Source organism: Martes martes (assembly GCF_963455335.1).
Source record: "Martes martes genome assembly, chromosome: 1".
Taxonomy (NCBI): domain Eukaryota; kingdom Metazoa; phylum Chordata; class Mammalia; order Carnivora; family Mustelidae; genus Martes; species Martes martes.
The window spans coordinates 117,770,839-117,787,438 of NC_137888.1; the positions used below are offsets into that span (position 1 = coordinate 117,770,839).

Sequence of the window (16,600 nt, forward strand, 5' to 3'; positions counted from 1 at the left end):
ATTGTCATAGCTACATTGTTTGTGTTAATAAAAAATTAGAAATAAATGTGCAACATTTGGAAAGTGGTTAGAATAATTGTATTATCGATTAATACCACAACTAAAAAAATACCACATGAACTTGAAACATGATCCTTTGTGGACTATAGAAATGCACATTCTTAGTTTATATCTGTTAACCTGAAGTATGTGTTTATTTATTCTGATAAAGATATGGAGTACATTTTCAGAGATGTTTACTATTTATTTTAAGTCACTTCTATAAAATTACTTAATTTGTTATTTTAAAAATTGACATAATTACATTTATTATATTTGATATTTTTAACATGCCTGATGTGTGGTTTTGTTTACCTGTTTGTTTTGCAAGTAAGGCATGATAAAGTAAAGTTGCTTTCTTGGTTATTATTCTAGAATTTATAACATGAGAAACTGTCTCCTCCCACACTAGTCTGTAAGACTTACTTCTTTCAGCAAAATCCTTGACAAGAGAAAAAAATTCTCTTAGTCACTATCGAAGGGTTTTGAAACCATAGTTGTTCAGAATTCTGAATAACTGTCTGCCTGCTTCGTTGTGCCTATTCATAGTAGTTGAGCATCCTTGCATGAGTTCTCTCTCACATTGCTGATGTATAAAACTGCATTGTGCTTGCCTGGAGGGCACACCCCTTCCTTCTGTTTCCCCCCTAGGTTCCTCAGAAAACATACACACCCACAGAGTTTCCTTAGGCACAGGGTAGTTGAGGTTGTGTGAGGTTAACTGTGAAAAGGTGAGGTTAACATTTCACAAATCTCAGAGAGGCAAAAATCTAAGTTCTTAACCAATGCTGTTCCTTCTTAAAAACCAAGGGGGCAACTGTATTTCACTAACCCTATGACTGAAAAAAATGAATCATGCTTTGGGCATGTTAAAATTGTACAATTTAATGAATGGCAATGAACAGTATTCCTACTTTTTAAAAAAGTAATAAAGCCATTAATTCAAATCAATCATAAACTTTGGCAGTTTATATTAATACACAATTGAGGATATACTTCCTCATTATTTCCTATACACAAACTTCTAAATGCCAAATCTTGGCATTTAATATGTACATTTAAGATGTAAAAGACAGTCATTGCCTTCAAGATATGGAAGTACAAAAGATAAATATAATAGTTGGAAGCATGTGATGAAGGCAGATGGATGTTGAAAGGATAGAGACTACTTTGGGGGCTAGGGTGGGTTCTTTATTCATTTGGCCACATATGTAGAACATTTACTACATTTCAAACACTGTTGCAGGTGTGAGGGAACATTCTGAATAGACATAGAAGGTGTCAGCTGTCCTTGAGCTTGCATTCTAGTAGGGGAAGACACATATTAAACAAACAAATAAATATATACCATAATGTCAGTAAGTGATAACTACTATGATGAAAGATAAAGCAGGGTAACAGAATAGAGAGAGATGATGGTGGGGAGAAAGGGTACTGTTTCAGACAGGTTTGTCGGAAAAGATATCTCTGAGAAGAGGATTTTTTTTTTAAGATTTTATTTATGTATTTGACAGACAGAGATCACAAGTAGGCAGAGAGGCAGGCAGAGAGAGAGGAGGAGGAAGCAGGCTCCCCAGCGAGCAGAGAGCCCAATGTGGGACTCGATCCCAGGATCCTGAGATCACGACCCGAGCCAAAGGCAGAGACCTAACCCACTGAGCCACACAGGCACCCCAGAGAAGAGGATGTTTTAATGGAGAATCTAATTATAAAGTAGTTAGCCATGTAGAGATGTGGGGGAAGAGTTCCAGGCAGAAGAAATAACATGTATAAAGGTACAGGTGAGCATAGGATTGGCAAGTTCCAAGAACAGCAGAAGTCCAGCAGTTACTTGAGAGGAGTGGGCCAGGGGAGAGAGGTAGGAGGTGAGTACGTGAGGAAAGTGGAGGTCAGTGCCCTGTAGGACCATGCAGGCCAGGGTTGTGATACGATCAGGTTCAGGCTTCAGGAAGTTCACTTAAAAGAAAGAAAAAAATCACTGGCTTTGTGAGGAATGTATTGTATGGAGAGAGGTAAGAGAAGGAGCCAAAGCCTGTTGGAGACATACTAAGGCAGAGTAAACTGTTATAATAATAATAATAATAAATAAAGTGGCTCAAACACAATGGAAATTTATTTCTCACTTTCGCTAATAGTCTAGGAATACTCTCCTCCCTGCACTGATTCTGGGACTCAGGCTCCTTGCATTCTTTTGGCTTTATTATCCCTTAGTACCTTGTCATATAAAGTCAAGACTCAGTCACCATGTTCAGATTTCAGGCACAGAGAAGAGGTATATCTGTTCTCTCAAAGACCTTGGTGCTGAAGTGGTACTCACCACTTTTGTTTGTGTTCCACTGGTGAGAACTTAGCCATGTGACCACACTTCACTGCAAGAGATCCTGAGAAATGTACTATGACTGTAGTCTCTACTGTAGGAACACACTACAGTAAATCAGATGAAAGATGAAAATGGCTTGGACTAGGATGGAAGCAATGGGAGTGGTAAGGAGTGGTCATATTTTGGATATAGTTTGGTGGTAGAATCAACAGGAAGTACAGATGGAATAGATATATGTGTGAGGAAAGAGGGTTAAGGATAAATCTTGGATAGTTGAGTGAATTGTGGTATCATTTATTCAGATGAAGAAAACTTGGGGAGAATAGATTTCTGCTTTAGCCAGGTTAAGGTGCTCGTTAGGTAAGGGGAGATATTAAGAAGACAACTAAGTACCCAAAACTTCAGTTCAAGGGAGAGGTCGATGATGTTATAAACTTGGAACATCGACATTTGGGACTAGATGAAATCTCCTAGGAGTGAGTATATTTGGAAATAAGAAGAGTGCCAGGGATAAATAAATGCTGGGATACTCCAATATTTGGGAGTTGGAAGGGGGTGGTAAGGCAGCAAAGGAGACTGAGAAGGAGTGGCCAGTGAGACAGGAGGAAAACCAGGGGAGTAAGGTATCCTAGAAACCAAAAGAAGAAGGTGTTTCAATAAGAAGAAAGAGATCACATATGTCAGATGCTGTCTGAAAGGTCGCATAGAATGTGGAATGTGAGTTGACCATTGAATTTGAGAAGTTTCAAGTCACTGACAACCTTAGGAAGAGTAGTTTTAGTGGAATGTTATATACAATCTTAAGAGTGAGCTGAGGAAATAATGGGAGGTAGAGACTGTCTAGACAATTCTTGTGAGGAGTTTTGCTATAAAGAAGATAAAGAAATAGAGCAGTAACTAAGGAGTGGATTAGGAAGTATTTGTTCAGGTGGGAGAAATTATAGTATATTTGCCTTTGATGGGGATGATTGAGTAAAGAATGGAGAAATTGATGATGCAAAGGCAAAACCCTGGAACAGGGCACAAGTGGAGGGGTGTGCCTTAGGTAAGGGGTGCCTTAGGTAAGTCCTTAAGGACTGTTCATCCACTGAGAAAAGCAGAAAGGCAGAAGAGAGGGTACAGATGCAAGTAGATTGATAGATTTGGTGATGAGAGAATATAAAATATAAAACCTCTCCGTTTGAGAGGAGAAGCTGTAAATTTATTACATCAGAGAGTAGGAGAATGTGTTGGTTAGTTATAAGACTGCTGAGGAATGCTGAAGTGTGGAAGCAGGTGAGGTAAGCAAGGGAATGCTGTTAGTCTTGGACCATAGAATCTTGGCTAGGTAAGAGGGTAGTGAAAAGAGGATGTAGGTAATAGAAAGCAAAAACATAGTAGGGCAAATTGACTGAAGATCCCTTTGTAGGCTATGAATAGTTGGTGTGAGAGACAGCAGAGAAATAAGGGGGAAAAAAAAAGAGGTGATAAGCAGAGGTAGACAGATTGAGATCATGATTTAGAAGTGTGAAGTTACTAGTAAAGCAAACCTTAAGTGTGGTCAAGGGAGTTAATGGCTGAGGTGAATGGAAATTATTTTTAAGTTGAGTTACAAAATTGGAGGAGGGGAATTCATAGGTATTTGCTCATAAAAATAAAAAAGGGTTTGGTAACAAATTGGTAACCAAAGATTTGGCTCATTTATTTTTTAGATTTCTTCCTGAAGTCTCCGCTCCAAGATATCCAGAGACCAACTTCTTTCTATACCCACTTATGCAACCCCTGGGTCTCCCTGTTAGGGGTGAGTAACTTCATTTTTCTCTCAATTGTCCTTGAGAAAAGAATTCCGATAGAAATGTCAATCTAGGGGGCTGCATAGGGGAGAGGAGAAAGGAGAGTCTTAACTAGGAGCAATGTGATTTAAGTGTGTTACATTAGAATTTAGATGAGTCTACAAATGGCAAGATTATATTTAATGAACTACTTATTTTAATCAATGGTTTACTTTAAAAATAATTAATCATCTACGATAACCTCTGGGTCTCTAAATTTTTAGGTGTACCAAATTAGCATAATTTCACTCTAATTTGTTTCTTCTAGGCAGGAGTAGGACAAGGAGCTAGGATAGAATATCTATTTATTGATAGATTTGATTACAGGGTACTTTCAGGTGGGTGTCTTCCCAAATATTTGTTTAAGTGAGGTTATGAATTATGAATTATATGTGAACTTCAACTATTCAGAGTTTATAGTGATCAAAGGTTGATGAGAGGGACTATTGTTTCTTATGGCCCTGGCCTTGTGGCTTGCTTACCATATGATAAACCGTTAGATGATTTGCCCTTCCTACTTTGTTTCCACAGGCTTTTGTGTCTCTTTTTATCATGTTTGTGATCCAGTGGGTCTACACCCTCATTAACATGGGTGTTGCTGCTGTTGTGTATTTCTACATTGGTCGGGCCAGTCCAGGGCTTCACCTTGGTAAGCAGAAGAGCCTTTTTGCTACCATCTCCCTTCTTCTCTTTGAGCATTCATTGAAAAAAATGTATTTTGAGCACCTGTTAAATGCCAACACTGACTCAGCTCTCAATCTCATTTTCAAGTAGCTTATAGTCTAGGAGGAAAAATATAATGTGCACACAAATGGTAACAAATAAAAAATAATAACAACTTGTTGGTTGCCAGAAGACATATGGCAATAAAATTGTTAACAATTTTATTGTTGGAAGGAAGAAATGGAAATATGCTGTTTCAGCTTTCTGATACTAACGTGAAATACTATAATATCACTTAAAGGTAGACCGTAATAACTTAAAAAGGTATACTACAACCCTAAAGCAACCATTAAAATACAACAAAGAAGTACAGCTAAAAAGTCAATAAAGAAGATAAAATTGAATTTACAAAGTACTCAAATTGAAATAAAGCAGGAAAAAAGAAAATGATAATAAAGGACATATGAGACAAACAAAAAACAAATAGCAAGGTGGTTTATATAAACCTTGCCATATGAATAAGCACACTAAATATAAATGGTCTAAACATTCCCAGTTAAATGGTTAAACCCTGAGATTGTCAGATTGAATAAAAAAATCATGATCCAACTATATGCTGCCTACAAGAAATCTACTTTAAATAGAAAGGCCAAAATATATTAAGAGCAAAAGGGAGAGAAAAGATAATACCATGATAACATGAATCAGAACAAAACTGAAGTAATTGTATTAATACCAGACAAAATAGATTTCAGAGAACAGAATATTGCCAGAGATAAAGAGGGTCATTTCAGAAAAGTAAAGGGAAAAATTCATCAAGAGGACAAAACAAACCTTAAGACTTACGCACTTAGATAACATGATGTAAATAATAATTTAATAACACGATGTAAAACCTGACAGAACTTCAAAAGACATAGAAAAGTTCATAATTATAGTCAAGATTCCAATACCTCTCTCTCAATAATTGCTGAAATAAGTAGGCATAACATCATAAGGCTTTAGAGGCTTTTGAAGAACATTGTCAACAAACCTGGCCAAACTGACATTCATAGAGTATTCCACCCAACAATAACAGAATATACATTCCTTTCAAGTATACATGAAACAGCAGTGCCTGGGTGGCTCAGTGGGTTAAAGCCTCTGCTTTTGGCTCAGGTCATGATCCTGGGTCCTGGGATCGAGCCCCACATCTGGCTCTCTGCACAGTGGGGAGCCTGCTTCCTTCTCTCTCTCTGCCTGCATCTCTGCCTACTTGTGGTCACTGTCAAATAAATAAATAAATAAAGTTTTTTAAAAAAGTATACATGAAACATTTACCAGGATAGACCATAGTCTAGGAGTTAAAAATGCTTAATAAATTTTTTAAGTTTTTTAAAAATGTATTTGAGAGAGAGTAAGAGTAAGAGAGAACATGAGAGAATGAGAGGGGAGAGGGTCAGAGGGAGAAGCAGACTCCCTACTGAGCTGGGAGCCCAATGCAGGACTGGATGCCTGAACTCTGGGATCATGACCTGAGCCGAAGGCTGTCACCCAACCACTCAAGCCACCCAGGAGCCCCAATTGTTAAAAGTTTTTTAAAAGATTAAATAAATTTAAAAGCATTCAAGCAAATTCAAGAACACAGTATGTTCTTTGACTAAGGGGAAGGTAAATTAGAAATAAGTAATAGAATGATAAACCAGTTATCAAAATGTTTAGAAACTAAAGAACACTAAATGACTAAGAATTCTAAATAAACTCAAGAAACTAAATAACTGATGGCCCAAAGAAAATATAATGAGTGAAATTACAAAGTATTTTGAACGGAACAAAAATGAAAATGTAACATTTCAAAAATTACGGGATGGAGCTAATTCCGTTGTTAGAAGGAAATTTATACACATCGAATGCATATATTAGAAAAGATATATGTATATATTATTATATTATATATTAGAAACCAATATTGCACAGTGTGTTAACTACTGAAAATTTTAAAAAAAAAAAAAAAGAGAGAAAAGAAGAAATTTCTGAAATCAATGACCCCAATTTCCAACTTAAGAGACTAAGGAAGAGCAGATTAAACCCAAATAAGAATAAAAAAGGAGGGGTGCCTGGGTGGCTCAGTGGGTTAAGCCTCTGCTTTCAGCTCAGGTCATGATCTCAGGGTCCTGGGATCGGGTCCTGCATCGGGCTCTCCGTCGGTGGGGAGCCTGCTTCCTCCTCTCTCTTTGCTTGCCTCTCTGCCTACTTGTGATCTCTCTCTGTCAAATAAATAAATAAAATCTTTAAAAAAAATAAAAAAGGAAAAAATAAAGATCAAAATAGAAATCAATAAAAATTTTATATAGAGAGAATGCAATGAGACAACAATCTGGTTATGCGAGATCAATAAAATTGACAAACCTCCAGCTAGACTGATCAGTATAAAAGGAGAGAAAGCACAAAACTACCAATATCAGGAGTGGGAGAGATGATATTACTAGCATCTACAGGTCTTCAAAGTAAAACAAAGAAATATTATAAACAGCTATATGCCAATAAATTTGGCAACTGAGATAAACTGGACAAATTCCTTGAAAGATGGAAATATCAAGGCTCACTCTAGAGTATAGGACTATTTAGGTAATCTGTATACCTTGTCACTGAAAACCTGCCCACAGGGGCACCTGGGTGACTCCATGGATTAAGACTTCAGCTTAGGTCACGACCCCAGGATCCTGGGATTGAGCCCCAGGTCAGGCTCTCTGATCAGTGTGGAGCTGCTTCTCCCTCTCCCTCTGCCTGCCCCTCTGCCTGCTTGAGCGTCTTCTCTCTCTCTGTCAAATAAATAAATAAAATCTTTAAAATAAATGATTAAATAAAAATAAATAAAACTTGCCCACAGAGAAAACTCTAGGCCCAGATGGTTTCACTAATGCAAAGTGCCAGATATTTAAGGAAAGAAGAATATTAATTCTATAGAAACTCTTTGGAAAGCTCTACACCAATATCCCTCATGAACGTAGATGCAAAAAGTCCTAACAAAATTTTAACAAGTTGAATATAAAGATGTATAAAAAGGATAATACATCATAACAAAATGGATGTGCCCAGAATTCAAGGTTGGTTTAACATTCTAAATTAATTAGTGTAATATTCACAAACTACAAGAGAAAAACTACAAACATTTCTGAGAAGAAATTAGAGAGGAAATTAAAGAAATAAATGAAGAGATGTACTGTATTTTTTAATTGGAAGACTCAATATTCTTAATGTCAGTTCTCCCCAGATTGTTCTATGGATTCGACACAATCCCAGTCAAAATCTCAGCTGCCTTTTGTGGAGCAACTGGCAAGCAGATTCCAAAATATTTACATGGAAATGCAAAAAACCCTATAGTAGTCCAGACAGCTTTGTAAAAGAACAGAGTTGAACTTACATTACCTGATTTCAAGACTGATTATAAGCTAAAGCAATTGAGATAGCATGGTATTGGCATCAAGATAGACAAATCAGTGGCCAAAACAGGAAGTCTAAGAAACAGTACAAAGACAATTCAGTGGAAGGAAAGTCTTTTTAGCATATGATGCTAGAAAAATTGGAAATCCATATTCAAAAAATAAGCTGCAATTGCATACACCATACACTATAAAAGTAACTCAAAATAGATCATAGAATTAAATGTGAAACCTAAAATTATAAAATTTCTAAAATAAAATATGAGAAACTGTATCTGAATGAGGCAGATTTCTTAGATACAACACTCAATGCAGGAAAATAGTTGATAAATTGGACTTCATCAAAATTAAGAACTCTGATCTTCCAAACACACTAGTAAAGAAATGCAAAGTTTGGGGCACCTGGGTGGCTTAGTTGGTTAAGCATCTGCTTTCAACTCAGGTCATAATCCCAGGGTCCTGGGATCAAGTCCCTTTTGCTTCTTCTTTTCCCACTCCCCCTCTTTGTGCTTTTTCTCTCTGTGTCAAATAAATAAATAAAATCTTAAAAAAAAAAAAAAAGAAATGCAAAGGCAAGCCATAGACTGTGGGAAAATATTAGCAATTCACATATCCAATAAAGGATTTGTATCTAGAATACATAAAAACTCTCAAAACTCAATAATAAGGAAATGACATCAAAAACAGGCAAAGATTTTAAATGAATTTCATCAAAGAACATTAATGGATGGCAAATAAGCACATGAAAAGATGCACAACATGAATGTTCATTAAGAAATGCAATTAAAACCCCAACATACTACTATACACCTATTAATATGACTAAAATTAAAAATACTGAAGATTAAAAAAAAAAAAGTACTGACCATGCCACCTGTCATTGAAGATATGGAGCAACTAGAACTATTGTATCCTGCTGGTGGGAATATAAATGATATAATCACTTTGTAAAACAGCACGGCAGTTTATTAACAAGTTAAACAGGGGAGATGGGTGGGGTGATGGGTAAAATAGGTGACGGGGATGAAGGAGTGAACTGGTGATGAGCTCCCAGTGATGTAGGGAATTGTTGAATCGCTATAATGTACACCTGAAACTAATATAACACTGTATGTTAGCAATATTAGACTTAAAATTTAATAAATAAATTGATAGGTAAGTAAATAAATAAGTAAGTAGGTAAGTAAAGTTAAACATACACCTGCTATGTGAACTAGCTATGGGGTCTTAGTTATTTACCCAAGTGAAATGAAAGCACATGGCCATTAAAAAAAATGCACATGGGGGCGCCTGGGTGGCTCAGTGGGTTAAAGCCTCTGCCTTCGGCTCAGGTCACGATCCCAGGGTCCTGGGATCGAGCCCCGCATCGGGCTCTCTGCTCAGCGGGGAGCCTGCTTCCTCCCCCCTCTCTCTCTGCCTGCCTCTCTGCCTACTTGTGATCTATGTCTGTCAAATAAAGAAATAAAATCTTTATTAAAAAAAAAATGCACATGAATATTCAGAGCAGCTTAATTTGTAAGTAGCCCCAAACTGGAAACAATTCAAATGTCCACCAAGGGGTGACTCTATAAATGAATTGTAGCATAGCCATACTACTCAGCAATACGAAGGATGAACTTTTTTTTAAGAATAGGCGTTGAGGCTTGCCTGGGTGGCTCAGTTGTTAAGTGTCTGCCTTTGGCTCCGGTCATGGTCCCAGGGTCCTGGGTGTAGTCCCTTGTCAGGCTCCTTGCTCAGTGGGGAGGCTGCTTCTTTCCCTCTGCCTTCTTTTCCTTCTGCCTGCTGCTCACCCTCTTGTGTTCTGTCTCTCTATCTCCCTGGAAAATAAATAAATAAAATCTTAAAAAAAAAAAAAAGTATGGACTATTGATCCATGCAGTGACATGAATGAATCTCAAGATAGAGATGCTGAGTCAAAGAAACCAGACTGAAAGAATACATAGTATAGTATTTCATATGTGTATAATTAATATATATATAATTTATATATAAACCAGACAAAAAGGTATATAGTATACTCTTTTACATATATATAATTACTGAAAATGCAAACTAATCTGTAATGACCACAGATCTGTGGTTGCCTTTGGATGGGTTTTGTGGGTGGGGGGATGCATGGGAGGGAGGTCTTATGAAGCAGCTTGAAGAAGCTATTGGAGGTGATAGATATGTTCATTATCTTGTTTGTGGTGATGGTTTTACAGTACATACATGGGTCAACACTTTCCAAATTTTACACTTTAAATACATGTAGTTTGTTCTAAAAATGTACTAATTTGTTTTAATTAGTAAGATTAAACACAGGCACAGAAATGGTAAGATACACACACAGAAGAATGATAGTCACAAAGGAAGAAGTTTATACTGACAGATCCCTAGAAACAGGAGGCAGGGCAACAACTCAGGGCCAAAAGGGGAAGGAGCGGGGTTGGTCAAGAAGAGAGGAGAACTTGACCCAGAGCCATTACTGGAGTTTTAATGGGAAGGGATGGGCAAGGCAGGGAGGTAGCTGAACACGTTTAGGATTGGATAGTTTGAATAATTTTGGTGGGCTCTGGGGTATAAGAGTGGTCACCAGCTATCCAGTACCTGGCCCTGGGATGATTCAGGGCAGGGGAGTATTGGCTTGGTGTATGGGAGTTTAACAAAGAAGGTGATTGGCGGTGAGGGCTCCAGATTGGTTGGTTTCTATATCCCATAATGCTAATGTCCTGATTATATACTAAATACTATCTTATCAACCAGTTTTAACCAGCCATTTAGATCGACAGAAAGACAGATACAAAATTTGGAGAAGCATTTTCTGAAACTACATTTGATTTGATTTCCTGAAGTTACATCTAATTTATTATATGAGATTATTTTTTAAAAACCCACATTAAAGGAGGGGTGGATTAAAAAAAAAAAAACAGATGATAAATTCTATACGAATCAGTGTGTCTGATGTCAGGATACTTGGCCAGTATCACAGTAATCTCACTTCGAGCTTCAGCTCTGACGTGGCTGTATACTGAGCTAAGTGATTCACTTAACGTCCGGGGAGCCAGATCCTGTGGGTGTTGTACTGTGAGGTTCCAAGATGAAAAAGACGTCCTTTCTATGCTTAAAGGGTGAATGGTCTAGTAGGGGATTTTATAGCATGTATTTAACATATTATCAATTTGAATCTAACAGAAAAAAAATTATCAGAAAATTTTAGATTCCTAAGACTGAAGTTGGCAAATCCTCTGCTTTTTCCTCTGTAGCACTGTCTTTAGTTTCTTTCTTGGGAGTTTTGGATTTTAGAAATTTTTGCAAGAAATTTTTGAACACTATATATGGGAACAAAGTCCTTAGTAGGTTGCTGTCAGAGTCTTACAATAAATGAGGTTTGGTTAAACTGAAAAAGGAAAGAAAGATTTTGTGCTAATTCTGTGTGTGTGTCGGGGAGTGTATGTTCACACTATTAAAACTGGGCTTCTGGGGGGGGCTGGGTGGCTCAGTGGGTTAAAGCCTCGGCCCTTGGCTCAGGTCATGATCCCAGGGTCCTGGGATGGAGTTCCGCATCGGGCTCTCTGCTCCGCGGGGAGCCTGCTTCTCCGTCACTCTCTGCCTGCTTCTCTGCCTACTTGTGATCGCTGTCTGTCAAATAAAGAGCAAAACAACAACCAAAAAACTTGGCTTCTGGATGTAGAGCCTTTATTCAAACTTATGTCTATGTTTTCCCTGCAGGATCAGCTTCCAGCTTCAGCTTCTGCAGGTGGATGAAGTCCCTTGTGACCCTCTCCTGCAGGTCTGTGCTAATGGGAGGTATTCGGGGTGTCCCGTCCCTGGCTGGGTTTAAGTGAACTATGTGTGGGAACCAGACATCTGACAACCTCAACGATGCTCAGACTCTGTTCCTCCTTGCCTTCCACCACCCAGCCACCCCAACCTCCCCTCCCCAGCCCCCCCCCCACCCCCATCTCAGCTCAGCGGAAGCTTCCTCTGGCTCAAGTCTTGCCTTCATACCCTCAGGAAGCATGAACAGAAGGTTTATCTAGAATCAGATTGCTGTGTGCTGAGTCAGCAAGTTCCCAGTCTAAGACACAGCAGCTTCAATACACTATCTTACACAAGATTAAGGCCTCAAGGCCATCCCTTCTGCCATCTCAAATCAGGGGTGGTTGATGTGATTGTATTGGTGAATAAGCAGAGGTCAAGTACAGAAACATAGCAGAGATTCTAGAGGATTTCTGTGGCCCCTCCATGTTCAAATACACAGGGAAAGGGAGAAGCAGGAGGAGGCCTCATGGAGAAGGTACGATTTCAGGAGTGCCCTCATCTCTTTCCTGTTCCTCCTCCACCCTTCCGGTACAATGCTTCCTCAACTTTGAAGGCCTCAGGACTCTGGAAAATCACTTCCCTCCCCTTTCAATACCAGTGAGGAACCAGGGCTGCGGGCTGGGAAAATCCAGGCAGGACCCAACCAAGTGTTCATTTGGTTTCATTTTGTTCATTTGTTTCTGAAACTAGAGATGTCTGGGTTGCCCTTACCAATATTGCCACCTTCTGTGCCCTGACGTTGCTAATGGATGATCGGAGCCTTTCCCATTGATCCCACATGTAAATTCAGAATCCTTTTTTTTTCTTTCCATTTTTTAAAATTGTGGTAAAACAGACATGTCATAGACCTTATCATCTTAAACCATTTTTTTTTTTAAAGTAGGCTCCACGCTGGGCTTGAACTCACGACCCTGAGATCAAGACCTGAGCTGAGATCAAGAGTCAGATGCTTAACTGAGGCACCCAGTGCCCCCCATCTTAACCATTTTTAAGTGTATGGTTCAGTGGCATTAAGTTCATTCATACCATTGTGCAACCATCACCACCATCCATCTCCAGAACTCTCCAACTTGCAAAACAGAAAGTCTATACTGACTAAACAGTAACTCCCCATTCCTCCCTCCTAAGATCCTTTTAAAGACAACCTTTGTAAGCCCTCTAGTCTGTTCAAGTCGACAGAAGAAAGGAAACGTTGGTGCTAGAGCCTAGGATGATGAACCAAAAGGAGCAGGGCTCTGGGAACCACCAGGGAGAGGACTGGGAGGAGCTGGTGTGGTGGGGAGAACCCCTGTCCTCTGCCAGGAAGATGGCTGTTGTCCTTTGTGCAGCGATAGGAGGGGGCGGGTTGCCCCTCCCCCTCCCCCCCACCGGCCTCTCTTCCAGTCTGGGGCACCAGGTTGAGTGACTTGATCTCTCTCCCCTACCGCCTCATCCTGAGGGAAAGTAGAGGCTGAGTGAACACAGGTTCTGTGTAGAAGCTGCAAGAATCGAGCTGCAAGAGGTGTGTGGCTGAGAGTACTTGGCCCTACCTGATTCACAGGAATATTTTTAGGCATGTTTCTGGTTTTAAAGCCTATAAGTGACCCTGGGAGGTCACTCCTCCTTAAGTCACACTTGAATTCCAGGAATTTCACCTCTGAGGTCACTGCAGTACTACTTAGGAAAAAAAACGATGTCTTTGGAGGAGATTATTCTTAGAGAAGGATAGTGCGTTGGTTGGAAGGGGACCCAGTACACACTGTTCATAGTTCTGTGGGCTTGTGAAGTGGGTGGTGAAGGTCTCCGCTCCATCTCAACACCACGCTTGCTGCCTCACGTGCCTCCTGGGTGAGGTCCTGTGGTGGTCATCCAAGAGGGTGAAAGGACCAAGAAAGGATGATTCACTTAAAAGTAGAAATGGCTGTTTGGTAGTTTTGAAGGGTTTGTTTCCCCCTCTTCCAACTATAGTCCCAGATGCTTTTCAAAACCGAAGAATAATATTATAGAATGTGTTTGGGCAAAGGAACTTGGCTAGGTGCTTCCATTACATATACAATTCCCAGAATTATGTGAAATGAAGCCTGACCTTGAGATGGTTTTCTTTTCAGAAGTACTAGCAATTGCCCAGGTGAGAATTCTCAGGCTATTCTAGTCTAAAAGGGAAACATAGTGTTTCCCTGAACTCAGAAGAATACAATGGTTTCACCTTAGGGGGAAAAAAAAGCCATTAACAAAAATAATTGATCAGCAAAAACACTTGTATGTTGACTGAATATTACCTCTTGACCTTACATCTTGCAGTTTCAACCTTTATAGAAGTTCCCTCATTTCTCAGAAAAATCTCCCTCTATCTAATTTAGGGATGTTATCAGCAAGTGGCTTCAAGCCTTAGTCCTGTGATCTAAACTTCTATAACAGTACATTTTGCCAGAGGCAACTAGAGCTTTCTACTGAGGTTCCACAAGTTTAGAACACTAGATTGCTACCTTTTAAAGATAATTGTCAAATATATTCTTTAAAGAACTGAACATTAGTAACTCACAAAGTGTATGATTTTTCTGAGTAAAATTTTGAGGAGGTAATCCATGCCTCCGGTAGGATTTCTTGGGCGCCTGGCTGGCTCAGCGGGTTAAGCCTCTGCCTTTGGCTCAGGTCATGATCTCAGGGTCCTGGGATGAGCCCGGCATCGGGCTCTCTGCTCAGCGGGGAACCTGCTTCCCCCTCTCTCTGTCTGCCTCTCTGCCTACTTGTGATCTCTCTCTCTCTGTCAAATAAATAAAGAAAATCTTTGGGCGTGGGGGGAAGGACCTACCACAGACTGAGGAAACTGAAGGGGACCAGGAAAGATGAGAAAATAAGGCAGGGGAGGTGATTGAAGAGCCGGCCTGGGGCGATGAGGCTGATGAGTGGCAGAAAGGTGACTCTCTTTCCTTACTGCATTCTGCCTGTAGCACTTTCCTTTTGTCTCCCAGACATTTTTCTTTACGGTTTATTCTAACTCCAACTGTATGGAGACACTTCAGTGACCCTGGAATCCACATCAGGATGTACTTTTTGTCTTCAGGCCAATTTAGTGTCAAAAGCCTTTGCAGCTCCCCTCGTAGCAGTTTCCTCTGTAAACCTCAGTCCTGGAAATCATTCTTCGTTCAAGGTTCTTTCCAACGAATCAAAGAGAAAACATCTCTTTCTGCTCTTCTCAGTTTTCCAGCCTCTCCGTTCCATTATTTCATTTGACAGGAAAGCGAAGAAAAGCCATAGAACCCCAACATGACACCATGTGGAAGGTTATCTTGTGGGTTGTCTCCCGTTGGGTGGGTACACTTTTTTATGTTTCCACTAAAGAGAGGTAAATATCACTCTCCTTATTTTATTTCATCCTTATTTTTTATAGTTTGGGTTCATAAACTATTACACGTGTAGTATTCCGCAGTTATCTAATTTAAATGCATGTTAAATAAGTACAAAATAATAAGCACAATGCCCCTTGTGCGAAGCACTGCTCTCTCCCAGAGCAGACCCAGCTCCACCGCTTAGCGCTCTTTCGTTCTGACCACCTCTGTGTTTCTCCCACCAAAGGAGCTTGAGATCTCCCCAAGAGCAGATAATTTTGGCACCGTCCCTGGCTAGGGTTGACATGGAGATGACTCAGCTCACCCAGGAGAATGCGGACTTCGCCGCTCGGGATCGCTACCACCACTCCTCTCTTGTGAGTCGGGAACAGCTGCTGTCTCAGTACTGAGGGACTGAGTACTCATTAGCAGGCAGCCCGAGGACCCTCCTGCCTTGGCGCTGGCCAGGGTGCAATGGATCCAGATCCCAGAACCTGCATGATGCTGGTTCTCCTCAGTAAGAATCTCAGAGACCTGTCCTCCCCCTGCTGGTTTGGACGATGGAAATCTGCAGTCTGGTCTGGAGCACCCGTCTCCCCCGGGGAACCACCGGAAGGCCTGTGGCCTCCGCAACATGCACCCAGTTTGAAGAGCCCCACACGGACGTCAAGACTTGCAGATGCAGAGAATCACACCAGGTTGCTTGCTCTGGAGGCCACAATAAATGACTATTTTAAATTTTATTGTATTATTTATATTTTTGAATAAATAATACACTCACATGGTTCTAAAACCCAAAGGATAATCCTATATCATTATGTGAAAGCTTCCCCTCCCATCCTTGTTCCTCCTACATTCATCCCTGGCCCCAGAGGCAACCACTGTTCTTAGATATACTTCCAGCATTTCTTTATGAATATACAAGTAAAGAATGTGGATTCCTATTACTCCCTTTTTACCCACAAAAGGTAGTGTATTATACATGTGTTCTACACCTTGCTTTTCCCCTTGGAGACATTTCCATACCAATACCTATACAGTTTCCTCATTATTTTCCATTGTATCAAAGTGGTATAATTTATTTCATCAGTTCCACAATGATGACATTTGGATCATTTCCCATGTTTCTCTATTACAATCAGTTCTGCAGTGAATAATCGTACATACGTACAAGCGTAGAGTCTATCCGTAGGATAATTTCCCAGAAGTGGAATTGCGAGATCAAAGGGCACA

General features: G+C 39.8%; 1 protein-coding gene across 2 annotated transcripts in view; it reads left to right on the plus strand.

Annotated features, from left to right (window-relative positions):
- SLC12A8 (solute carrier family 12 member 8) overlaps window positions 1-16,163 on the plus strand; it is a 135,011-nt gene extending 118,848 nt beyond the window's left edge. For both annotated transcript variants that reach the window (XM_080825078.1, XM_080825079.1), the window contains 4 exons: window positions 4,051-4,139; window positions 4,702-4,819; window positions 11,967-12,027; window positions 15,615-16,163. In XM_080825078.1, the coding sequence (XP_080681204.1) occupies window positions 4,051-4,139; window positions 4,702-4,819; window positions 11,967-12,027; window positions 15,615-15,777 (431 nt within the window). In that variant the 3' untranslated portion in view covers window positions 15,778-16,163. The remainder of the gene's footprint in view (window positions 1-4,050; window positions 4,140-4,701; window positions 4,820-11,966; window positions 12,028-15,614) is intronic.
- Window positions 16,164-16,600: the final 437 nt, after the last annotated feature.